This window comes from Siniperca chuatsi, linkage group LG10 (genome assembly GCF_020085105.1).
Source record: "Siniperca chuatsi isolate FFG_IHB_CAS linkage group LG10, ASM2008510v1, whole genome shotgun sequence".
Taxonomy (NCBI): Eukaryota; Metazoa; Chordata; class Actinopteri; order Centrarchiformes; family Sinipercidae; genus Siniperca; species Siniperca chuatsi.
The window spans coordinates 21924454-21952017 of NC_058051.1; the positions used below are offsets into that span (position 1 = coordinate 21924454).

The 27564-nt window shown below is 41.0% G+C and overlaps 1 protein-coding gene across 11 annotated transcripts in view; it reads right to left on the reverse strand.

The window, feature by feature from the left end:
* The window catches only part of LOC122883587 (cadherin-4-like), a 338624-nt gene that overhangs the window by 17033 nt on the left and 294027 nt on the right, over nucleotides 1-27564 (reverse strand). For all 11 annotated transcript variants that reach the window (XM_044212507.1, XM_044212506.1, XM_044212505.1 and 8 more), the window contains 5 exons: nucleotides 20317-20461; nucleotides 17490-17662; nucleotides 13806-13943; nucleotides 9316-9501; nucleotides 5415-5671 (listed from right to left, as the gene is read on the reverse strand). In XM_044212507.1, coding sequence (XP_044068442.1) covers nucleotides 5415-5671; nucleotides 9316-9501; nucleotides 13806-13943; nucleotides 17490-17662; nucleotides 20317-20461 — 899 coding nt within the window. The remainder of the gene's footprint in view (nucleotides 1-5414; nucleotides 5672-9315; nucleotides 9502-13805; nucleotides 13944-17489; nucleotides 17663-20316; nucleotides 20462-27564) is intronic.

Consider the following 27564-nt stretch of genomic DNA (forward strand, 5'->3'; position numbering starts at 1 on the left):
ACCCCCAACAGGACACTGTCAGTCTGTCCCTCTTTTGATAAGCACCTGTCAAGTTCAAACCTTGACCCGGAGTCAGCTCACCATCCTCAGCTCCCTTCCACCTCCCTCCACAGTCACTTAGCTATTTTTTCAGCTTACTTTTGACTTTTACGTCTCCTTCTAAATCTTCTCCTTGTCTCTTTTCTCTTTATGTATCTCCACCATCCATTTACGAAGACATACAGCTCTTTGTCATATGTAAAGACATGTGCCATAAATTACATGTAACACATGTATAATAATAAAACTTTATTTATAGAGCACTTCAAATCAAAACAAAGTACAAACTGCATACCACAGTAAATGATGAAATATAAAGAAAAAAATACATAAAATACACAAAAGCAATAAAATAAACAGTCAGTTCAGGTAAAATCAGGATATGCTTTCCGATAAAAATGTGTTTTGAGAAGAGACTTAAAAGAAGACACTGACTCAAACAACCTAATTTCTTCGGGCAAGTTGTTCCAGAGCCTCAGGACCCTGATGGCAAAAGCTCTTTCCCCCTTAGTTTTCATCCTGGACTCAGGAACAGACAGTAGACCCCTGCCCGAAGAGCTCAAAGTACAGTACGTGAAGGTTCATAAGGGATAACAAGGTCTAAAATATAGTCTGGAGCCAGGCCATGGAGAGCCTTAAAAGTAATCAATAAGATCTTAAAATCAACCCTAAAGCAAACAGGGAAGCCAATGTAAAGAGGCTAAAACAGGTGTGATGTGATCACACCTCTTGGTCCTGGTTAACAGCCTAGCAGCTGAGTTCTGTACAGTCTGCAGTCATTTCAAAGTTTTTGATTAAGTGAACAGGCTGTTACAATAGTCATAGCGTGAGAACATAAAAGCATGTACAGTTTCTGCATCACTAAGATTTAAAATAGATCGGATTTTTGCAATGTTTCTGAGGTGATGTATAAACATGTATAAGGACAACAGTATTGGTCCCAGAATTGAACCTTGAGGCACACTGTACTTGATATGGGTGATGGATAACATGTTATTAATGCTGACACAGAATTTCCTATTGGACAGATAAGATGAGAACCAGTCTAGTGGAGTGCCAGATAAGCCCACCTAGTGCCTCAGTCTATCTAGAAGAATGCCATGATCAATTGTGTCAAAGGCAGCACTTAAGCCCAGCAGCACAAGAATTGAGCACATGCCTGTGTCTGCATTCATTAAAGGGTCATTAGTGACTTTGAGAAGGACTGTCTCAGTGCTGTGGTGCTGACAGAAGCCAGATTGAAACTTTTCAAAGGTATTATTGTTTTCCACAGCAGCAAGAAGCTGCTTAGATACAAGTTATTCGAGAATATTTGAAATAAAAGGCAGTTTGGAGATTGGACGATAGTTATCCAGGAGGGTGGGATCAAGCCCAGGTTTTTTTAGGACTGGCTGGACACAAGCAGTTTTAAAGTAATCTGGGACGCAGCCAGTAGACAGCGAGCTGTTAAAAATAATTTGTAAAAGTGGAGCAATACAATCCATAACTTCCAAAAAAAACCTAGTTGGGATTTTGTCCAGAGGGCTGGAGGATACTCTCATAAGAGACATGATGTCTGCGAGTTCAGGCAGAGTAACAGCAGAAAAATTGCTCAAAGAATCCCTGAGCGGGTGATCCACATCTAAAAAGGCAGGGTTGGGGGTGATACCAGATCTTATTAACTCCACCTTACCAGCAAAGTGCAAAAGAAACTTTTCATAATCAGCATCACAATCAGCAGGGGCACAAGGAGAGGCTGGGTTAACTAACTGATCCACAGTCTTAAATGGGAATCTGGGGTTGTGCTGATGGGCAGAAATAAGTGCAGAGAAATGACACGTTCTTGCATCCTTCACCATCCTATGATAAAGGAGTAATAACTCTTTCATAGCCACAAAGTGGACCTGGAGACCTGATTTATTCCATCTGCATTCTGCTCTTCTGCATTTCCTTTTACAGCTTTGAATACTGTTATTTAACCATGGCTGTTTTCTAGTCTTTGTGTTTGGTCTATTTTTCAGAGGAGCTATGAGATCTAAGGTTGAAGAACACAGGTAGATAAAAGAAACAACAAAACCGTTGGTGTTGGAGGAATCTGGAAACACATTCCCAGGAGAATTGAACAGTGTACAGAATTTTGAGGCAATATGCTCATTAAGGACGCGTGTGTACTTAGAGCGGGATAAAACAGTACTAGCAGCCTCTAATTCACAGTTAAAAACAATGCATAGGTGATCGGATACAAACATGTCCCTGATTTCCAAAGATGGAGTTTTCAGATCCAGACTAAAGACTAGGTTTAAGGTGTGGCCACAGGAATGAGGTTGGCCAGATACATGTTGATGTAAGTTAAAAGCAGTCAGCAGCAAGGGCATTAGAAGTCAGAAGAAATCACCACAAAGAACAATTCTATCATAATTTAAGACAAGACTGGATAGAAATTCAGGGAGTTCCAACAAGAAGGAGCCAGCTGGTTTAGGGGGATGATAAATAATAGCAAATATGACCAGGAGGGGGCCACCAAGTTAAAACATGAGCACTTCAAAGGAGGAGAAATCTTTGCAAGCTATGAGGTTACACTTTAAATGCTTCCTATAGACAGTAACAAGGCCCCCACCTTGACCACAAACCCTAGGGCGGCTAAAGCAGTCATAATTTGGAGGGCACAATTCAGCCAGTTGACTGTGACCACCAGGATGTAACCAGGATTCAGTTAAAAACATAAAATCTAAATCAGTCGAAGAGATAAGATAATTTAAAATAAACATTTTGTTAGAGAGGGATCTTACATTGAGAAGAGCCATCTTAAAAAGTCTGTGCTGGGTTAGAGCTGAAGTTGAGACTGGAGGTAAGGTTCTGGCCTGGATCTTTATTAAATTATTGTTATTGCTATGTCGGCTGTGTCTGTTTCGTATTAAGAACCTATGCAAAATTACCACAGGAATTTTAAAAGTAGCACTAGAGGGATCCGGGCTCCAAATAGCAGAATAGCGGATGAAGTCTGCTTTCGTCAGCTCAGATTGCTAACAGGCGGTGTCATTGGTGCCGACATGAACTATGATTTTCGTGATAGTTGTCGGAAGTGTAACCAGAAGTCCGGGGAGCTTTTCGAGGATGTCGGGGGTCGTAGCTCCGGGAAAGCAGTGTGTGACCGCATTAACGAAGCTGATATTCCTTACTATGGAATCTCCAACTATCAGAGTAGTTGGGGGGATGAGAGGAGGCAGAGTCGATGTTCGTGAAGACTGCTGTGTTCCATCAGCTGTCCCTGGGATAGTTGTGGCCGGGGATTGCTGTGGCGAGGGTGCGGCGTCCTTCTAAGCAGAGGGGTTCTCTGCTGTCTCTGGACGAATGAGACCTACAGAGCTTCTCCTGATCATGGCCTCTTTCAGAAACTTGCGGCGAGAGGAGGAGGAAGACTTGACCGCTAGAAAAAGGGAGCATCCTTCCAGTGGAGGAAAGTCCTGTGTATCCAGGACCAAACCTGTTGGCCAGCGGGAGGTCCTGATGTGAAGGTGGAGGAGGCAGGCGCTTTGCACCATGTTGGTCCTTACAGGCTAAAGTCCAGTGCTCCGGTTAACGCAGAGTCGAACTCACCGGATCCTTCTCACCACCCCCGCCGACGAGTGACCGAGCATCCACTGGGGCTCGGCAAGGAGTAGAAATGGCAATTGCTTTGGCCTTTGCACCCATGGGGAGCCACGGATCTTCAGGCTTAGCTGAAACGGCTTCATGCTCCGGGGCGCCAGTGATGATGGAGCCGAGCCACGGAAGAGTGGGATCATTGTCCATATCTAAAAGTCTCCCCCATGCAAACAGACATGTTAGCTAACTACTTGATTGATGTAGTTTGGAGGTATGCACACTGAAAGCAGCTCTGCGGGATGAAAGTTCGAAAAAGAAAGTAGAATAAAGTGATGCAAACACTGTACAGGGTTTTAGCTGATTGGCGAGAATGAGCCCCTAAATTCTCCAGAATAATGAGAATTCAAGTAACGGAAGGAACAGCTGTGATTAATGTCCTTGCATAACAGTAGAGTAGAAACCTTTTATGGAACTGGTGTAAAGCAGGGGGATTGATAGTGATCCTATCCAGATGGATCCAAATGAATGAGGTGGTGGATTTGCCATCTCCACAGTCCTGCTTCCTCACGTGGTGCGAGCAGAGGAAGGCGAGTTGGTTTGTGAGGAGACCATTACAGACCACAGAATGCTTGTAAAAGGCTAACTTAATTCCAAGATGTAAAGTACTAAAGTTTTGCACAGGTCATGGAAAAACAGGGAGGAAACCAAACAGGTCAAAGTGAATTCAACAGGGAGTGAGGATGAGAGAGAGACAGAGAGAAGGCACAGAGAGAGAGAGAGCCCAGCTGGTGACTTTGGCATCTTCCTAAATTATAATGTACACCCAATTTACTCTCATTTGCTGTGAAATTAGCTGGGAAATTTGTATAGATATTTCCCCCAGAGAAAATGGGAAGGAAAGGGCTTTTGGAGTGGGAGGGTTGGAAGGAGGTGGTATTAATGTCACAGCAAACACTCACTATAATCTATAAGGACATTCTACATGTGACCATAAGTGGAAACACGTGATCCTAATCTAAAGCTGTGTCTTTGCAATATCAATACACAGCAAAATTTACTTAATAGATTACCTCTAAGTTTGAAAGGCCATAATGCAGTCACTGCTACTGTCAAGTTGAAAGCAGGACTGAGGAAAGGCCTGCTAGTCATTTAAAGGTTGGTTTACATTTAAAATCCAGAGAGGCTTAGTGGAGAGAAAGAACACTGCAGGCGGACATAATGCTGTGTCAGGCGTTTGGGCTCAAGCCAGCTGTTCTCTTTATCCCCCCTCCCCCCAGCTCCCTCCATCTCTCCTGTGTTCTCTCTCTCTTGCTGTTTGTGTGTGTGTGTGTGTGTGCGCACGCACCTGCATGTGTGTGCTCATGCAATGTACAGAATGCACACACTTCTGATTACCCCAGAGGCTATTGCTCCCTATTAACCTTACCCTCCTTACTCAGAGTTCTGTGCTGGCTCATAAACTTCACGCAGTGAGACTTTGAGAGATGGGTGACGCCAAAATATAGTCCCCTTGTTGAACTTTGACCTCTAACTACTGACATGGAACCTATCCAAGAGGCTTTTTAGTCTGCTGTTAGTGCATATGGAAGGACTTCTGCCAGGCTTGTACTTACAATGCAGCTAGCCAGACTTCAATCAGAAAATACTTTTCTGGGTCTAGAGACTGACCATATATAATATAACTTATCTAATCAGATCTAAATGATTTTACACCAGAAGAAAATTACGCTAATGCCATGCTATTAAAATGTCAGAATTAACCCAATTAGGACTCTCATTCTGGAGTCTAATCTATTGTATTCTCTCAGTACCTGATTGTCTGCTGCATCTGTAGTCGGTCGGGATCTGAAGCTGAGAAGGTCGTCAGGCTGGTGCCAGCAGGGACACCCTCCTCAAAGCGGATGTGTTTTGGGTTCGTGGGGAAGTAAGGGGGTTCGTTGATGTCCTGGACAGATATGGTGACCCCGGCTGTGGACTGGAGCGAAGACTGGATGCCACTGGCTAGGTGGGCCTGGTTGGACACCACCACCGTCAGCATGAAGGCACGGTTCATCTCAAAGTCTACTGGCTGGAGGAAAGAAGGACATTAATGGCAGTGTGTGAGAAGAGAAAGTTAAACTGAATTGAAGTAATTTAAACATTATACAATTCAAAGATTGTTTGCACATAATGAAATCCAGCATGAGGGATCAAATTAAGCACTGTGTACATCTGCAATGTTGCACCAATACCCTTTAAGTCATATTTGAACATTAAAATATGTACATTTGTGCTTCTTTGTTAGAATTTCACTTGGTCAGTTTCACATATTTTATTACAACATTGCACAAATATGAAAATTCAGCATATAAATAAACAGAGGGTAGACTCAATAACATAGACACCTTTAATACAATCCAGTGCAACCCCACCACAAATGATAGCCTCAGAAAATATCACAGAAGTGAATAACTTCTAATGAATGATATTTATATGGTATTTATTGCAATATTATCACTGTTCTGGACTGTATGTATCATTGTCATTATTATGTTTATGTAAAAATAAATACATTCTTTACTTGAAACTACAGCCTTCATTATTGATTTACAATATAGAATAAAGCCTTTTCTGCAACAAACACTGACCAGACTGACTTGTCTGGTCAGTGATTATTACTACTATTGGTAATTTATTATAATTACTTTTTATGAGCAAACCATGTAAAGTATTCAAGCATAGGGAGAGTACTATAAATATGCAGATTATAGTGTTAAAACCCCTGTCAACATTTCTCTTTCTGCCTGTGTCTGGGCAGTATGCGTTGAGCCTTGTTGATGATAAAGGACATGATAAATGAACAGATGCCGTGTCAAGTGGTCCCCTGATGAATTGGATCCATATTCTCTCTAAACAACTAACCAACACACACACACACACACACACACACACACACACACACACACATCCTGAGAAGAGGCAGCAGGGCTTAGTCTATTCAAAGGCCGCTGTCATGGCTCTGCCTTTTGAGTGAGTGTGTGTGTGTGTGTGTGTGTGTGTGTGTGTGTGTGTGTGTATGTACTCTACAGGGGGTTTTGCTGGCTGAGCCTAAACCAGAGTGACAGCTTCACGCTCTCCTAATGAAGACTACACGATCAGGTTCAAATGACAACACAACAAGCAAGGAAATAAAAAAGAGAACAAATACGCTGCTTGTAGGTACTGCTAGCCCATTTTTAAATAGGTGAATGATGATTACCGCCACAAGGCTTGTGTCTGGGGTATTTGATGATGATGTTAATGATTTTGAGCACATCTCTATGTTGTACTGCCTGAGTGTTATCAGTGGACAGTGTGGCAGCACGATATAAAAAAGCATTCCTAATCAGGCAGCTTGGTTGACAAGGGCACTGGAGTAGATGTGTTTGCGTGTGTGTTAGTTGGTGTTACAGTTATGTGCATGCACATTGATGTGAGTAAATATAAGCGCATGTATGTATTCGTGTGTGACCCCATGGTGCACTGGGAACCCATTTACAGGCAAACCACGCTCAAGGCTCTTTGATCTACAGCCAGTGGTATTCAGAGCACAGGGAGGTCTAGAGTATAGCTGTAGGCTAAATAAAACACACATACACGCTCAGCCACACACGCACACACCCTGAGGGAAGCCAGAGGGGTGAGAGGTCAATAACACGGCTTCCATCTTTTGCCCATGAGCCATCACATCTTACATCTCCTCTATATCGCTTCACTCGTTCCTCTCTTTTCCTTTTACTTAATTTGTTCCGCTGGACCCCAACTTCCTACCACCTCATCTTCTCACCTCTGCCCCCTCAGACTCCCTCCTGTGATCTATGCTTTCTGTGGTCTGCCTCCCTCAATCCTCGAAAAATCTGTCTTCGTCTCACTTCTCTCCTCCTCTCCACTTCCCCTGTCATCTTCCATGTTTATCATAAGCTGTGATTTACATATCTTAATGACTCATTTGAACCAAGCGGCTATGTTTGTGTGTTTTTATGCATGCTTGTTTATCTACTGGCTCTATTACCGCGTGGCAAAATGAGAATGCATCTCATAAACTCCCCAGAGAGCAGTGTAAATGTGTGACATGTTCTGGTTAAGACCTCAGCCCTTGTTTACAGAGGAGCCCAGGTCCCTCGTAGGAGATTGCCACATACCTGGGTGTCAGTGTGATTTGATGTGTCTGTACTAGCAGCTGGAGACGCTTTGGTAAAAAGAGGAAAACCAAGGTAGCGCTTTCTTTTGGCTTCTTGACTTTACCTATCGCACATTGTCTGATGTGAACCATTCCGGCTCCCTTTCCCCAGAGCGGGCTGAAGCCCCTCTGTTTACTTGTTGAGACAGTCTATTTCTTGTTTCCTCTCAGGAGGTGTCCTGTCTCTTATTTTATGATTTCCTGATAACCTCCCATGGGTCTCTATGGAAGCTTACGGCTACCCGGCTGCCTGCTGAATTTTACATTAGGGAGTGAGAGGAATGGATTACAAAAGGCAGTCATCTAGAGATAATGAAGAGAAGCAAAATGCCAATTGTCATTGCTCAGGGTGCTAGGGGAATTATAGATGTTATTGCTATTTTTTAAACATTATTATAGGCATGTGAGATGTGATTTGCAGGAGTGAAATACACAAGGGGACTACCACTTGGTCCTAAGGGTCTTGCAAGTAAACAAGTTATTTGTATACATGTGAAAAAACATGCAACATGATAAGCACATTTATATGAGGGGCCATACAAACCATAATACATTCTGACCCTCTCACATACAGTACATACATTCTCCTTTCATACATATATTTTCACTCAGATTAATTTATTGTCATTTACACCTACACATTTTCACTCTCATATTCATATATTTTAACGCACAAATTCATACATTTGCTGTCATGCACATGCAGTCAATGTATACATTTAATATTATATATAGGTAAGTAAGAAGACAATGTATGTATGTCTGTGATTGGCTGAGAAGCTCGAGGTTGGGTATATATAATTTTAAATTTATACATTGACTGCATGTGCCTGAGAGCAAATGTATGAATGTGTGAGTGAAAATATATAAATATGAGAGTGAAAATGTGTGGGTGTAAGAATGAAAATAAATTAATGTGAGAGTGAAAATATATGTATGTGAAAGGAGAATGTTGTATGTGAGAGGGCCAGAATGTCCATCATGGCTTGTACGGCCCCTCATACATTTACAGTGAGCCACTCATGGACAGAAATACAAATGCTAAAGATACACATATACTAACTTTACATAGACACACACACAATATAAGCTGATTTTTTTTTCAGTTTTTCGCCAAATGGGTTAAAACCCACTGGACAACCTCCGTCTGAAAGGTTGAACACTAACGTAACAGGTTGTTACAAGACATGGCTTTGTTGTTGCTGTCATTTACCACAGCAGCTAGAACATTATGAGCGTATAAAAAAAAATGTTGCCTTTGTAATTGAGAAATCAATAGCTAATTTGCTACAGTGGTCTCGCCAGCCATTGTGTTTAAGTCTGTGTGTGAGTGTATGAGCTGATTCTGAAGGGCGCAGCGGCCTCCAATCTCTCATTTGGACATGAAGAGGCATATGAAAGGCAAAGACCCCAGCCTGTCCACATTTAAATCTGTAGTAAAAGAAATGACACTGTTCCATGCTGACCTCTCTAAGGCCAGAAGCTGAGCATGTTCTGATAGGCTGGTGTCTTACCTTCACCACGGTAACCATGCCATCATTGGTGACAGGGTCAGTGCGGATGGTAAAGTGCCCAGACGGGTCTCCACTGATGATCCTGTAGATGGCGTTCCAGTTAGGTGAGTGCGGTTGGTCAGCATCTATCACCGTTAGATTAGCCACAACAACATCCACTCGGTTCTCTGGGACCTCACCGGAAAACTGCAGAAAGTAGAGTTAAATGTTACCTCGTGATTTGTTGCATCAAAATATTTTTATTTTGACTGTAGCTGAGGTCTTTGGGATCCATTGAGCCATTTGAGTGTTGCAATTTCTACAAAAAGCCACTGAGTGCCTATCTCTGTTTTCCATTTTTCTTTACAGAGCCAGTCCTCCTTTCAGGTTTTCAGGTAGAGTAAGTTTAATGATCTCCCTTTTACCACCACTGAGTGGAAACAACAGTAAACACAGTTGCACACCAGCAAGTACAGGCACACAGAGACATTGTTCCAGTTTCAATGTTTTCTGATTTTTCTGCATTCTGAGTACCCATCCTTGATGAGCAATAATATTTTTCATTCTTTGACAGCTAGAATGACAAAGGAGGAGAGAATGGATGAACAGAAAGGAGCCAGCAGTGGGGAGGGTTAAAACAGCTGTTTGAGCGTATATGAGTGGCTTTTAGTTGTCCCCGTGCTGTACAAACACATGTGCTTTGTCCTGATAAGCCTGATGAGGAGTGAGCCGCTGTCTGTCATGTGTCTGTTATAGTGGGGATGGATCAAAGCTGTACAGGCTCAGGGGATAAAGCCCACAAAGACGAACCAAGAACAGCAACAACTGCACCGCTATCCTGTAAAACACAAGTCGACCACAGCCCCACCTACACGAACAACCCACCAACTCTTAACCAATCACGTGGGGTCAGAAGGTGAACATGCTGGCATGTCTTCACCTCATCTGGAGGCAACAGGCATGTAGCACCATACAGTCACCGTGTCACCATGGGTAACAGGCGTGGAAGAGCCACTGAGCCGCTTATGTGTGTGTAGGATATCAAAGAGCAAAGCCCCAGACCAAACACTCCAACAAACCATAATACCCTGCCTGGCAACCCTCGCATCACCCAGCAAACAGCCGACAGCAGCGGGCAGATTAGGGGGCTGCGTCAGGAGAGCTGTTCAGAGACTCAATGACATTCTTAAGACAACAGACAAGTCCGGGTGGTCCTGATGCACTGCCTGCATTGGATAAGTAGGCAGGCTGTCGTATGTTTGTGTCAGAATGAGTGTGTGTATGTGTGTGCTTTAGTGGTTTATAACTGTGGTTTGGTTCAAGGACTCCCCAATGCCAATTCAATAAAATAAAACTTCAGAGATGGCTCTTGAGCTCCTAAGGGCCCTTGAGCATCTTCTTTCTCTGCACACAGTAACAACTAAGGGCAAGAGTTAACCAGATCTGATGGAAGACTTTGAAGGGTCCACCACAGCTCTTATTATAAATACCCCAGTTTAAGATTTCTTCTCTCATTATCTCTGTATAGGGTGGAGGAGTGGGAGGGGTTACATCAGGCATCCAGAGCTTGAGTAATAACAGTCTTATTTATTTTTCCCATATGCAATCTTAGATGGCATGGCAGTTTTTGAATTTCCAACACATTAAACTCTATTTCATCAGCACAATCACTTAGCAAATGAATTTCAGACAGTTCAATGCAAAAAACGGTGAAACTTACAAGACTGCCAACTTTACAAGTACAGGAAGTCAACCCCAAAGAACTTTGCAGTAAGTATACTCCAATCACTGAAATTAAATTCTGTTATTTGTGATTTTAGATTGCAATGGTGAAGTGTTCATTCTAAACTTTGCAGCTCTGATCTAGATACTGTATTAAATGCTGTTCAACATACCAAAATAAAGCAAAAATGGTTGTGGAATGCAGTTGACATGAACATTTTCAAGGAGACAATAGCATTTCAATGCAGAATAGTATTCAGGTTATTTGTAAACTTTCAAGTGAGAATTTAAAGAGAAATGTTTTATTTTTTTCCTTGAACCAGCAGGTCCTCCCGATTCTCCATCATATTCAGCTCAATTTAATGATTGTTTTATCTCTTTAAGACTCTGGCTTTTTAGGACAGTGAGCTTTGACGTCTGGCAGCATTGTCAATAATGGATTGTGATTCAACATTTGTGATTTAGAAAAGAGAGCATTTCAATCTGTCTTTAAAAACCTTGTGGTTGTTCTCTGTCTTTTACTCTCTTGATGATTTAATATCTGAATACTGCATTGACTCAGACTCTTTCTCTTATTGGTTTTGGTAGTATGCTGTAGTGGGGTTTGTTTCAAAAGTGAATCATTGTATGACTGTGGTGTCTTTCAGCAGTGGCTCAGATTTTCTCTGATGAGATAGTTTTTCTTTCTATGATACTGTATCTTGTCCCCAACTGCTGGACTAAAGGAAAGGAGTGGGAAGCTGTTTGACTGTGATTGGCACAGAGTGCAGTTGGCTTTCTCACAGCACTTGACAAAACACCTCTTGCCCACACCATAACCCTTCTGTCACTATTTTTGCAGTGAGCAAAGACTAAAGGAGGCAAGGGGAGGTGAGAGGAGAGAGAGAAGTGACAGGGAACTTCATCATAGGAACTGTGTGGATGGTAAAGGAAGGAGGCCAAAGGAAGCACTGCAGTAAATCCTGCATTGAGATGCTTCTGATGGTACGACTGTAGGTCTCTACACATAAGTACAAAACATCCCATACCATGTAAGATACAGTCGTTGTTGCAGTAGTGTATGCATAAACAAACAAAAGAGATGAATACGTTTTTTCCTTTTATGTCATCTATCTGCATCACAGAAATAATGCCAAAAGCTTTCACATCTGTACACATACACCACCCTTTGCCGCTTTGAAAAATAGGGCAGCCTCTGATAGGCGTGATGAAATATTAATCATCAACATTAAAGACAAATTCCTCAAACTTTATATTTCTGGGACATGTTGGAAGATCTATGGGGTTTATTGCAAACACTAAATATTTGCATAATGGCCTGTATTCTCAACAAAATGGCTTTTACGTTATCCCACCACTAAAATGGGTGATTTATGAAGGGAGTGGGTAAAAGTGCTCATCGTGGTTCTAAATCCTCCACTAAAGTTAATCATCAATATCCGTGATAGTATTAACTTCCCTCTGTGGTGATGATGGAAATGCACTTAAATACGGTGCAATACAGTTAGAGAATATGAATCTATTACTGGCCACTATCATCAATACGCCGAGAGAGAATCTTAAATCAGAGGTGGATGCCGAGTCAGGAAAGGCCTCTGATTTACAATGGGGTATGTCTATGCTTTATCACTGCTGCTGTAGAAAACAGCTCCTGTGACCAAATAATCCTTCATTCTTTCTCCTCTCCATTCTCTCATCACTTTTTTCTCTCTTCATTTTTCATCTTGGAGTCTACATGGTGGTCCACTCATCAACTTCTCTTCCCTCTTTGTTCTCTTTTTGCTCACGATCTCCTTTGTGTGTATTTTTTTCTTCCAATGCCCTCTGTAAGTACATTTCCTGCTGTGTGTGATGTAACAGCTCTCTGATGAGCTCTATGGCTGACACATGCTTACCGCCAGCGCTAACTCATCATCATAGGGTCTTAATAGCTCCCAGGGCAAATGCTAATGCTAACTCCTCTGCTACCACCTCAAAGAGCTGAGCCTACTGTACTGCTGATACTGCTTCAGCCGCTATCCCTGCAGTTGCAGAGCTAAGCACCTTATCTTCCCAAAAGGCCCATGCTCTCATCACTACTGATAGGAAAGCACACATACTGAATAATTCTGACACCTGAAGCCATACAGAAAGATTTTTCATCATAACATGAATCTAGAATGCAGACTCGTCTTTACTTCTCTAAATGAATGCACATCTCTGCCACATCAAATAAAAATGTTATTCTTGAGAATTTCATTAAAACCCATGCAAATAATAGCTCAGATTTTTTTCCACTTTCCAGCTGTCAGTGTGAAATACTGCTGCCACCTTAGCTGTTCCACCTGCACATCTAAACATTTCACAGCACTGAGAGACACCCTCTAATGACCTTCTGTAATGTAATCATCATTCTCAATATCACTATCATGACAACAATCATTAACGATTTGCTGGCTCTAGTTTTCCTGCTGATGAAAGTCAATGATATGGATTAGTTTTTCCTTTTGTGTGTGTGTGTGTGTGTGTGTGTGTTTGCATCCTCTACAAGGAAATGAGTAAGTACCCCTTGCACTTCATAACCCCCCCCTCTACTGTCCTATCTTCCTGTGTAATGACATATCACAGTGTTATAGGCATTTCCTTTCTCCTTTCCAACTCTTCCTCCTGCCCTCTCAATGCCTGTCTCTCTCTAGCCTTTTCTATTTCTTTTTCTCCAACAAATCATTTCCAACTCCTTCTCTGAACCTGAACCTTCTTCTCCTCCGAATTGTTACCCTTTCCCCACTCCCTTATTTGTAGCAACTCACAGTTCTGGAGGTCAGCATGGGAGGGTTGTCGTTGATGTCCGTGACAGTGATGATGGCAGTGGCTGTGTTGGAAAGGCCAAAGTTCAGGTTGCCCTCCATGTCCGTGGCCTGCACGATGATGGTATACTGGGACACTTTCTGTAAAAGGCAGAAACAGAAAAAAGTGTGTGCAGTTATTCATCTGAAAAAAGCTTTCTCTTCCTCCAGTCTATAGCCACAGACTGTGACTCCCAGAGGAAAAAAAAAGCTGAGTCTGTGTTCTGTTTTCTAGTAGATGTCCATGGTCTTATTTGAAAAACAGATTCACAAGGGTGAAGTCTTTCATTCGACTGCGTTGAAACCTTCTCAGCGGAACATATCCAGACTTCACACCATCTGAAAGCTGCACTGTGAAGCCTCCCCATGGGTATGTCATCAACGACATTGCTTATTCAGTGCCAATGATGGACAGATGTGAAGACAATGATCCAACTGACAGAGATTAATAGACTATCTATGGAGCAATAATATGAGGGAATGATAAATGCTATTTCCTCTTTTGAAATGACACAGTGTCACTTCACTGGAAGCTGAAATATGGTTTGTATTTTTGTACTTGGGTGCTTCTAGCCATGCAGCTCTCTTCCCATTCTCCTTTCATCCCTCTCTTCGTCGGCATCCTCAGTCTCTTCTTCTGTCCCAGGGTGCAGTTAATGGGCTGCAGGAAGGACGGAGCCCGGGAGCCGACTGTCTGGATAATGTGTCTCGTCACTGAGATTCCCAATTACATTCCCAGTGTCTCTCTCACCTGCTAATTACCAGGTAAATATCCCAATTAGGCCAGGACGCCACATCAGGAGGATTAGACAGCTCCTCTCAGTTCCTCTCATCTCGATGCTAGACGAGACACTCTCCCATTAACACCCGTATGTACACACAAATGCACATAAACATACACACACACACCTCTTTCTCCATATCTTATTTAGAGGCAATGCTTGCCTGGCTGTCCCATCAGCCAGTGTACAGCATGTACGCAACACTCTCACTAATTAGACAAGGGAGTAATTATGTAGAGCTCCTCTGAACCTCTCAGCAATGCAACAACACCACAACATACCCAGCTTCCTCTAAAGGACTGAGGTCTGTTACTGTCAACAAGCTCTTAAAAGTCCACTGCAGACCAGTGGAAACCTTTAGAAGAGAATCAGTGTGAGAGTTTATAAAGGAGAGGAAGAAGACATTTCAAAAGCAAAGAACAGAAGAGAGGAAAAGAGCCAGCAGGGGATTCAGCTGAGGCACAAGGGAGGACAACTACCAAAAATAGATATATACCTGTGTTGTTTTTTCTTTCTTTTGTGCAGCATCTAACACCTCCAGCACCCCAGCCCAAGAAGGGAAGGGAGATGCAAAAACTTTCAAAGTTTCAAAGGGCCAAAGTGCTGACTAAAAGTGGACCAGAGAAACACTGCAACGTGCTGTGTAGCATCTTCCTGTTTATGTGAAGTTTATGTTCAGTACAAAAGCTCAGATTTTTTCTTCCTGCAAGGTTTAAGACTTCTTATCTGCTCGTTAAGGAAAATGTTACAGGAAAACAGATGTATTTTTATGCTACAGAAACAGTGTGTAAGTGTGCACACTTGAATGTATTCATAAAATGTATGTACAAATATATGTGTGAGACCACATAATGTAGAGAAATATATCCATATGCTTGTGTTTATGTCTGTGCACATATAGCATATACTGTGCGCTCTTGTACGTTTGTCTTTATGAGGACCAATTTGAGTTTTATACCTTGAGAGTGAGGGCATTTTTGGAAAGTGAGGACATTTTGGCTGGTCCTCACTTCTTCAGAGGGCTGTTTGAGTGTTAAGACTAGGTTTTAAGGTTAAAGTTATGCTTACATTCAGCGCTACTCACCAAAAAGTGTTTATCCTTGACGTCTAACAAATGTGTTGAATGCATTTCCTTCCTCATAAAACATTTGCAAGCATTTTAAATCCAGCATTGTTTACATCCATATTTACTTGCTAGCAGTCTTCTTCTTCCATGTCTTTAGTATTTCTTGGCTCATCGCAGTGTTACTGCTACCTGTTGATTAGTGGAATAGTGTGAAACCATTGGCAGGACTGTGTATTGTGTCACCCGCATGCATGTGCACGTGCATGTGTGTGACATGTGTCATGTATGCATGCAACTGGCGAATGTAAGTTCAACATCCACTTTCTTTTGGCTCTGTTTTTGGTCTCTACCAACTCCTGAGGGAAATATCTGTCTCTTCAGCTGCTAAATGCTCCACTATGTTGACCAGCTTGTTGCTAACTGTGTCTGTCTGCTGTTTGGTGCTGAGCAGGTAGTGTACAGTTGGTCTTTAGAGCTTTTTCACTGAAAACAGCTGTCTGCTGTGGTCGCAAACGTCACTATTAGAGCGGTGAGAGTCTATATTTGGTTGGTGAAAGTGAAAAAGCAGTGCTTTCCCCTCCTTCATTAACACCACTGAGATGCCTTTGAGCAAGCCCCTTAACCAAAATCTGCTTCAATGGAGCTGGTCAGTGGCCAACTGATCACATTGAGGTTGTACTGGGCATCTTGCAGGTGTGAATGTGCATAACACAGTGACTGTGAGCAGGTTGCTCCTGAAAGAGAGCTCTCACTGATACTACCCTGGATAAATATAGGTTAAAAAAAAGTTAGGGATGAATTATGTCAGCATGGGTCTTCCCAAGTATAGTAGTACAAACATGTTTGTGTGTGTGTGTGTGTGTGTGTGTGTGTGTGTAGTATAGTGGGGGTAGGAGTTTAATCCTATGTTAGGGGTGACTGACTGGATTAGCAGTATACACAAAAAACAGAGTAAAAATAAGCAGCAGAGGTTTCGCTGAGACATTTTTAATTCACGTTCCCCTCATACATCTCTCTCTCTCCCTCTGGCACCTTCATGTCTCATGCTGATTCTCTGTCTCCATCACCATATCTTCATTGCCAAATTCACACTCACTTCCTCCCAACTCATTGTAATACCCCGTCTGCCCAGTTCTGTTTTTGTTCTATTGCTCCCTTCAGTTTTCTTTTTTCCCCCTCAATTGCCTGTGTTTTATCGAGTGTAGATGTGATTATATGGGCTTTTGTGTTTGTCTGACAGGTGTCAAGGGCATTCTATCTCAGATATTTCCACTCTATCTTTACCACACAAACACATACACACAGACAAACACATACACGCACACTCACACACATCACAACCTGAGCAGCCCACTGCAGCGTGATGTGTTGTTAATAGGTCTGTCACTGGTGACAGTTTGGGAGGATGATCTGTCTCGGAGATTTCTTTTCAGAGTTGTCACTGGCACATCCATGTCGCGAGAATAAACACATTTGGATCTTGTCACAACTTTTATAGCTCCATAAACAAGGTGACCGCAGAAGAAGGCAATTTACTGTAAAAAAAAGATGAATTGGTGTGTGGTGACAAATGGCTAGAAACATTTGCAAGGCGCATCTTAGAGTGTCATCAGAGTAAACAATGCTGTTAGGAACAGTGCTCCATAAACAAAGATAAATGTATATCATCATACTCGACTGTTCACAGATTTTAATGACTGAAAGCATTATATAATCCTTATTTGTGTTGTTTGTTTTGCTCATTATTGCAAAATTTTATCTCTGTAAAACATTCAAAGCTTTGGGATAGAGAAGACCAACCTCTCGATCGAGACCAGGTGCAACAGTCACAATATCTCCAGTCTCACTGTTGATGGTGAACATATTAGGGATGGGGCTGTGCGGCATCTGGGACAGGATTCGATAGCGCACCATTCCGTTAGCTGTAGTGTTGTCATCAGCATCGAACGCTGACAGGTGCATCACATATGTTCCTGATGAAGAAAAGAATATTTGTCAGCATATATTATGTCCAAGCAGCCAAGCATGTTGTAACAGAAAATAAAAAGTAAGTCAACTTCAGTTTCCATTAAAATATGTATGAACAGATTTATTTTTAGCCTTAATTTGTTAAAGCAAAACTAAGTAACTTTGAAAGCTAAAATAACACAATGCCCCTTTTAGAAAAGATGAGGTAAAATTTTAAGCAGTAAAACACACCCTTACTCAATTCAATACACTGACAGGTTTTGCTGCTGCAGCCTTACTTGGTTTGGTATGACCAGTAGCTAACATTAGCTAACTTTTGGCAAGGCAGCTTTATTTATATAGCACATTTCAACGCAGAGGCAATTCAAGGTGCTTTACATAGGCAAAGAAAAAGCTTTAGAATGACATTTAAAAACAATAAGCAATAAAAACCAGAATAAAATCAATTAGGTATTGTTGTGTAACTGACATTACTAAATCATTTTGCTGACTTCATGACTCATCTTTGCTTTTGCTACTGTTACACAATGTTTCAACATGTCACAGATAAACAATTCAATGGTTTTATCACACAAAAGGAAAACAAGCAACTGACTCAAGAGAATCTTAGAAAATTAAGGGAAATTCAGTGTCATTATCCTATAATTGCCTCTTGTGTGCTGTTCTCACTTTATTTTTTATAAACATATACATTATCATTTTGAGTCTTTTATTGGTTAATTTATCGTGAAACAAAAAGAGGTACAAGCTACAAAATGCTCTGTTCACAACGCACTACTCTGCTTAATCAACCATCCTACAAACAGATTTTAATAACAGATACAGTATTGGTAATAATCACACTGAGACTGATTAATGTGTACATAAACATGGCTAATAAACCACTTGGATGTTCCGTAACAGTTTGATAACACTTGCTATAATGTTAATTGATCTTTACAGATTTATGCCAGCAGAGAAATGTTGGACACCTGTTCTGATATAGTTGTGATCAGTTTTTATGGGCTTATAACTCACATCATATTTTGCATTTACTGGATACAATGAACAGGCTGCAAATATAATGTATAACATTTATTTAACTGACAAAAATGCTACTATTACATAAGAATAAGCTAATAAACCGTCTAGATGTTTGATAACCCTTTGCTTACATTAATTTAAAATTGTTGGAAACCTGTTCTGTAAATAATAATCCCTCAGACACAGTTCTTTTGGAGAGAATAAGCCACTATCCTTCCATGAATGCACCACTTGTTTGCACTCATATAACTCAGTGGGATCACGGCCTGTCACCCAATCTCTCCATCTCTCTCTCCCTCTTGTTCTCCCTCTCTTGCAGCCGATTCTAATTGCCAGAGATAGTGATATCATGCCAGTGACAGCCCCTGTCCGAGGATAATTGTAACCGCAGCTCCCATTTCAAACTTCATTACATTTCAAAGCAACATTTGTCAATGACTCGGCCAGAGGGAGCACTCTGAAGGCCTCTCAGCGACACGAGAAAAAAAGCCGGCAGGAACAGAGGGAGGGAGAGGAAAAGAGAGAAACAGAGGACAGACTCCATATTTGGTTTGATTCCAGGTGGAGTGACTATCATTGCTGCACCCATCACTTTTTCTTGCGATGGAGGGATAGAGAGGAGGAGATGAAGAATCACAATGTGTCACACATCGCCAAGGTAATTTCATTAAGCTGCACTCTTAGGGGGTTTAATGTGGACCCTTTGTACGGGCGTCCTAAGCTGTGCCTGACAGGATTAGGTCCCCATAATGACTCTTTAATTTGCAAACTAATTCAAGTCTGTAATTGGCCTTCCATTGAAATCACTGGAGCTCTAAATTCTAAAACTCTCTTTTTTTATGATTATTGTTCAGCTGAATGTCATGCATGCCACAGAGACTTGACTGCTGTGTGGGGCAAGGCTGAGGGGGAGGGGACAGAGAGGGCACAGGGAGAGACAGACAGAAAGAAAGACAGAAAGAAAGACAAAAAGAAAGAAAATGAGCACCTGGACACCTCTTGAGATCACTTCTGCTCTGAGGCTCACACATACACATGAGAGAGCCATCTCCGTGAGCTGAGTGACATAAAATGACCCAGTGGTGCTACAGCGTGGTACATTTAATCCTCAATCTCCTCTCCAGCCTGAGCACCCCCTTTGGTTTATGGCCACTGCTGCAGCTGGCTAAATGAAAAGCCACTGTAGGAGACAGATTCTCCGTCTGTCTGCTAAATCAAGGGAAATGGAAAATTCTCTGTTGCGTCAAAGATTCACTGGTGTAGTCATACTTTTAATGACACCAATCTCTCCTGATACTAGTCACTCTTCCTCCGTCCACCCATATCCAAACACCTAACCCCTCCACACATTTCTTTAATCTTTTTTAATAAATTCTTCTCTCCTGTAATTGCCCCTGCTTCACACGTTACTTCTTGTTTTGCCTATCTATCTATCTATCTATCTATCTATCTATCTATCTATCTATCTATCTATCTATCTATCTATCTATCTATCTATCTATCTATCTATCTATCTATCTATCTATCCATCCATCCATCCATCCATCCATCCATCCATCCATCCATCCATCCATCCATCCATCCATCCATCCATCCATCCATCCATCCATCCATCCATCCATCCATGCTTCATCACCTGGTTTAGAGCCTTCATCCACAGAGCCATTGTAGACCTGGTTTTTGAACTCAGGTCTGTTGTCATTCATGTCGATGACGAAGATGTACAGATCGATGGGATTCTCAACCTGGTTCCCATTCATGTCCACAGCATGGGCTCGCAACTGGGAAACACAAAGCCACAAGAAATGAGGTTAGATTACAACCATTATGGAAGCAGGAAGTAATGAATTGATAAATAAAGAGTCTATGATGACTGCTTGTATTGGTTTTATGGAAAAAATTATTTAGGTAAACATTTGGTGTTTGATGGATAAAAAGATTGTTTCTTATGGAATGAACAAGGGCATATCCATCTAACAACACGACTGGTCTATATTTATCTATTTACATCAAGGGTGTAATTTCCACAGAATCCTATTTTTGTCTCTGTTGCTTATAGAGTTTCAGTTCATCAGGCCTGACAATTCTGCAAATTCTGCAATTCTCAGGGAGGAATAAATACTTCGGCCTCCTCTGCATGTGTTTTGTGGAACAGAGATCATTAAATGTATATTTTGACTCACAGGTGAGAGGTGTGTAATGTTATACAGCGATTTAGAGTGCATCATAGCACAGAGACAGCATTGCAATTAAAAATGACCTTTTAATTGCATCAGACAATGGACTTGTCTCTGTACTTGTCTTGTTAGATTGACCATTGACCATCACATCCTATTACAGAGACTGGAACATGTAATTGGCATTAAAGGAGCCGCACTAAGCTGGTTTAAATCCTTTTTATCAGATCGATCTCAGTTTGGTGAGTCCTCCGTGCACGCAAAGTTGGTCATGGAGTTCCACAAGGTTCTGTGCTTGGACCGATTCTATTCATCTTACATATGCTTCCTCTAGGCAATATTATAAGGAAACACTCCATAAACTTTCATTGTTACGCAGATGATACCCAATTCTGTCTATCTATCGATCAAGCCAGATGAAACTAACCAGTTAGCTAAACTTCAAGCATGCCTTAAGGATATAAAAACCTGGATGACCTACAACTTTCTGATGTTAAACTCAGACAAAACTGAAGTTATTGTATTTGGCCCCAAACACCTCAGAGACACATTATCTAAAGATATTGTTACTCTAGATGGCATTGCCCTGGCCTCCAGCAGCACTGTAAGGAACCTCGGAGTTACCTTTGATCAGGATTTATCCTTTAACTCCACATGAAACAAACTTCAAGGACTGCCTTTTTTCACCTATGTAACATTACAAAAATCAGGCACATCCTGTCTCAAAATGATGCTGAAAATTAGTGCATGCATTTGTTACTTCCTTATTATCCGGCTGCCCGAATAAGTCCCTTAAGACTCTCCAGTTGATCCAGATTGCTGCGCCACGTGTACTGACAAGAACTAGGAAAAGAAATCATATTTCTCTAATATTAGCTTCTCTGCACTGGCTCCCTATAAAATCCAGAATAGAATTTAAAATCCTTCTCCTCACCTACAAAGCTCTTAATGGTCAGGCACCATCGTATCCTAAAGATTTCATAATACCTTATTACCCCAGTAGAAAACTGTGCTCCCAGAATGCAGGGTTACTTGTGGTTCCTAGAGTCTCCAAAAGTAGACTGGGAGCCAGAGCCTTCAGCTATCAAGCTCCTCTCCTGTGGAATCACATCCCAATGTGGGTTTGGGAGGCAGACACCATCTCCACATTTAAGAGTAGGCTTAAGACTTTCCTCTTTGAAAAAACTTATAGTTAGGGTTGGCTTGGGTGAGCCCTGAACCATCCCTTAGTTATGCTGCAATAGGCCTAGACTGCCGGGAGACTTCCTATGATGCACCTCTTTCCTCTCTCCTTCTCTCCCTCTCCATCTGTATGCATTTTTATCCCATTACTGCATGTTACTAACTCGACATCTTCTCTCTCCCGTAGTTCTGTGCTTTCTCGTTTCTCTCCTCTCTCCTTCTATTGCTTTCAGCAGGTATTTCTACCTCCGGAGCTGCAGAGACTGGATCTGTGGTTGTGGGCCACTTGCTGCCCCCATATTCCTGCTCGACAACTGCTACTACAGTTGTTGTTATTGGCTCTGTTACTAATACTGACATTATTTTTCCTATAGCTGTCATTCCTATTATTATTAATTTATTAATATTAATATTACAATTGCAATTCTACTATTTAAAAAAATCTAGGTGGTATTTGCTTTGTGCCTCCCCCCCTCTCTCTTTTCTCTCTCTTTTTTTCTCTCTCAGAACCTAACACAGCAGCAGTGGATGGCCACCCTCCATTGAGTCTGGTTCTGTCCAAGGTTGCTGCCTCTTAAAGGAAGTTTTTTCTTGCCACTGTCACCAAATGCTTGCTCATGGTGGGATTTGTTGGGTCTCTGTAAATAATATTATAAAGAGTATGGTCTAGACCTGCTCTATAGGAAAAGTGCAATGAGAAAACTTCTGTTATGAATTGGCGCTATATAAATAAAATTGAATTGAATTGAATTATTACTCTAATGAAAAGACACTACAGTTGAACATCAGTCAAAGATAAGACATCAAAGGATAGTGTTCCTGAGACACATACTGATTTCTGGTGACTAAAACTTTATTTCAGACTACTGTCGTCTAATCTATTAGACGACTTATTTCAGTTTAAAGTCTTTGTATCCTGTATTTATTTTGTTTTATTAGAATTTTTATATTTGTGGTTTGTGGTTAGAGATGTAATGTGTCTTTTATGTGTCTTATGTGAGTTCTTTATGAGTGAAACTAAATATCATTTTCAGAGTTATTGCATAAAGAATACAAAAATTTAGACCAAATGTATTATTGTTTCGTTTGACTTAAAGGTCCAGTAAGTAACATTTAGGAGGAGCTATTGGCAGAAATGGAATATAACATTCATAAGTATGTTTTCATTAGTGTATAATCACCCGAAAATAAGAATTGTTGTGTTTTCATTACGTTATAATAAGCCGTTTATATCTACAGAGGGAGCGGGTCCCCTTCCACGGAGGCACTATGTTGCACTGCCATGTTTCTACAGTAGCCCAGAACGGACAAACCAAACACTGGCTCTAGATAGGGCCATTCATGTTTTTTGCGAGTATCACGGCCACCGTAGTTTCTCCTACACGCTTGGAAGGGGAGGGTGATGCAAGCGGTATCCAAATGGTTGCAAACTGCAATTTCACCGCTAGATGCCACTAAATCCTACACACCGGACCTTTAAGAAATGCATGAAGACCAGTTTCATTAAAATGTGTTATTTGCTGGGTTACTGGGTAAAATTGTACACTAATATTAATAACATGTTTGAATATCACTTCTTTATATCACTCCTGGGATAGATGCCCTCATCCTCTCACAGAAGTGGACAAAAGAAAGGGAGAAACAACATAAATAAAACACCAACAAACTGAAAGCAGATTTTTTTTTTTTATCCTTCAAGGTGACTATTTCACTGCACTTATAAAGCCAAACAAAAAACACCTCTGCACTGTTTTCTGAATTTGGCATTCAGCCCTGCTCATGAATACATGGGCTGATAAAATCTGCTTTATTGAATTATACAGTATAAAAGTTTCAAAAATATTTCCTAAACCTACACAACAATATTAAGAAGAGTCAGAAGTGAAATTCTGGATATTTTTCTTGCTGAGAAATTGCCTTTGCGATCATGTACTTTCTCAAGACTTCTTATCTCTTTTACACTTAGTACCCAGACGTTTTTTATCTCAGCAGAAACCAAAACAAGAAACATCTTATTTTATTGGAAGTTGGCTCTGTTGTAAAGGCAAGGTGTCGGTTTCAGGATCACTGTGTTGGCTCCCAGGCCAACATTCTGTCTGGTTTTGTTTGAAAGAGAGTCCTGAAATCTCTTCACTTCCCTCTGATTCCACAAACACAGTCAGCCCATCTCAAATTCAACTCAGCTGTGCTCAGATCAATGGATTCACCAACTAGGATTTCTGTCAAAGTTTGGACATGAAGTTATTACTGGAATCAATACATGCTGTAAAATGTGTCCTGACTGCTTTCTCTTATGAAGTCTGGTGGTAAAAAAAAGAACTGACTGAATGAAAATTAGAACGGACAAAATAACTGAATTATCAGGGAAATGTTGGGTTTAAATAAATGCTTGTGGTTTGTTTTTTTCACTCCATACGTGAAGGTCAAACTGAAGACTGAGGTGGCATTTCAAAATCAACTCCTCGGTTCTCTCTAAAGCTGTTTTGATTCACTTCACCTTACCTGGGAATGTTTATATCCCTGAACATGACTTATTCAGTGATATTCCTGTTAGCTGGAAGCACCGAGGATGTTTAGTTTATATCATACAAAGGGGAAAAAAATAGAATTCAGATACAATCTACATCCTGCTCCTAACAACATAGGCTGGTAAATATTTATTCTGTTAAATGTCAGCAATCACTTTCAGGCGAAGGATCTTCCATCTTATTTGATGTTAGGGATATTCATCAAAAGGAAGGCTAAAGGAAGAGGAAAGAAAAAGGGGGCTGGGGGGAAAGTGACGGCATGTTAGGAACAGATAGAGAAGAAAGATGAAAAATTGTAACATGAGAAAAAATTTTTCATCATGTATGGAGAATTGAGGGAATGGTACTCTTTCCTTCTGAGCATGCCTGATGGGAAAAGTGCTACCTGGCCACTGCAAGAGCATGAGAGCCAGATAAGTGAAATAGCCTCCAGGCTCATTGTGGCAGGAAATAGAATAAATAGCATTCTCCATCAGCTTCTTCTCCTCAGAGATGTGAAGATCCTCTCTACTACCGCCCATCCTCTTCTCTCCACCGTCTGCTTCCACTCTGCACCTCCACCAAAATTGTGTCTTCAGGTCTCCCTGAGGTTAATTTGACTTTACTTTTTTCACTGCATTGTCCGATCTGTCCTGCACCCAATATCCGTGTGCTGCCATCACATATCGCATCTTGGCGTGCTGTAACAGGCTAGGAGCCAGGCCCCTTATCTCAAACCACCCTCATCCCTCCATCCCGCATGCATCCACACCCTAATTCAATAACAGCAGGAGTCAGAGATTACCGCCATGTTTAAAGAAGGCAAAATGTAATTCTGTGTCCACATTAAAGTTATTATCTTGAAAGGCAGGGGGAGAAAACAGACCGTACCAGGCAGTGCTAGGCATTTGGCAAAGAGGCAGCATCCTGATAGAGATAACAGCAGACCCAGAAGCTCCACTGTTTTTTTCCTCATAAGAATGCATCTTGTTGCATGGCTGGTTTTGAATTTCAGAGTGCTCATTCTTATGAAATAAAAATAACTAGACCGTAACTTTGTTCTGTCCTTGCATGAAATATGAAGTAAACAAAAGAAGGAGCACAAAGTCAAATTCTAACTTTGTGTGTTGTAGCTTTCCAGGATGATGTTGCTCAGTAAAGTACTTTGTCTTTAAAGTTCTTGGACTGAGAATGTTGATGTTTTATACAATATAGTTTAACAGCATCTAGTGTGAGAGGCCTTTAATTGAACTGTAACACATTTCTTCATCTGTGTACATGTACATCTTTACCTTGTCTCATCAGGTTTCTCCCTGCACTTTGTATTCCACACCAACACTTTTCCTCTACAACAAACATGGAGTTTAACTTAAACAGCCTTTAGCAAGCCTCTGCTTTTCTTAACAAATCACCTCATTGATTGGAGTTTCTCCTGGGTATAAATCTGCTCAGCTCCCTCTAAAAGGTTGGGCCTGCCAGCTCACCAGGACTGTAAGTCAGACTAGACTCCCATATAAATACAAGGATAGTGGCAGGTACAGAGACAGAGAAAACCAGAGACAGAAACTTAAAGCGATGAACCCAGTGTGGTTGCTCACTACATCAAAGCCTTTGGGCTCTCTTTTCACAGCAACAGAAAGACTAGCGGAAAGACCAGCTTAAACAGCAATATGACAAGTTAGTACTTTTCTTAAAATTTAAATGCACTTTGCCCCGACTATTTGACATTTTCATGCCTAGACCAGCATGCTCAGCACAATGGTGGGAGGAGAGGTGCAGTTGGAAGTTTCATTCAAATGAGGTAGCACCAAGACGTATTTTGGCAAAAATTAGGTTTTAGACCAACACAGCATGGACGAAACAAAGATGGCCACGCATGCTGCACTGGGCCAACGCTTTTACAATATGTTTATGTACAGGTTAAACAAACAATGTACAGTGTGTTAATTAGTCAGCTTTAGATGTGTTGTATTTTTGAACTTTGGAGAGAGGCTGGCTTATTGTTCTGTCTTTATGCTATTCTATCATTAAGAATGGGAGCTCTCCAACTATAATCCTATAGTCAGTAGCCTTTCTCAAGGGCACTTTTACAGTAGTAAAAGGAATATTTCAACATTTTGGGAATTATTCTTATTTGCTTTCTTTCTGAGATGAAAAGATCGATACCACTCTCATGACTGTATACTAAAGCTAGAGCCAGGAGATGCTTTGCTCAGTTTAGCATAAAGATTGAAAGCAGGGAGAAACAGCTAGCCTTGCCCTGTCTAAAGGTTAAAAAATCTGTATACCAGTACCTCTAAATCTGAGGTATCAAATGAGGTATAACATGTTAATTAGTAAGATTTTGAGGTGCTAGTAGACACAATTTTTAAACTTTGGAAATAGCCAGGAGAGCGGTTTCCCCCTGCTTCCTGTCTCTAGAATAAGCAAATAAGAATAAGAGTCATCCAGGTTTTATTTTCCTACCAAGTAATTTTCCTTGCCTTTTCGTCATGTGCCACTGTTACTGGCACAGCAGTTTAAAAGCCATGAGAAAAGGAATGTGACTGTCTGAGAGCTTAATGATTAATTATCACATTCTCTGACTTATACACTTCATCCAGATGCTTTGCACATAGAGCTGCCGCACCTATATGAGTGAAAAGGTTCAAATTGGAACAAGTGTAATTTATTCCATCATCATTGTGCACTAAAACTTTTATTGTTCCTAACAGTGATCAAAGTGCAAGAACACATAACTCTTCGAGGAAATGTTTTTACTTCCCGTGTTACAGTGTGTTCATGCTTATTCTAATAATGCAATGCAATATTGTTATGTAATGTTTATTGAATGATTTAATTAAATTATTTCGAAAGCTGATTTAGTTTCAGTTCAGTTTAGTTTCATAATTTGTTATGTTGAGCAAATATATGTTAAAATAATGAAAGAATAAATCATATTTAAAACAACTGTCTGTTATCCCATGCATATTTCAGATTAGGAAGTTAAAAAGTAAAAAAAATAAATTAAAAAAATGG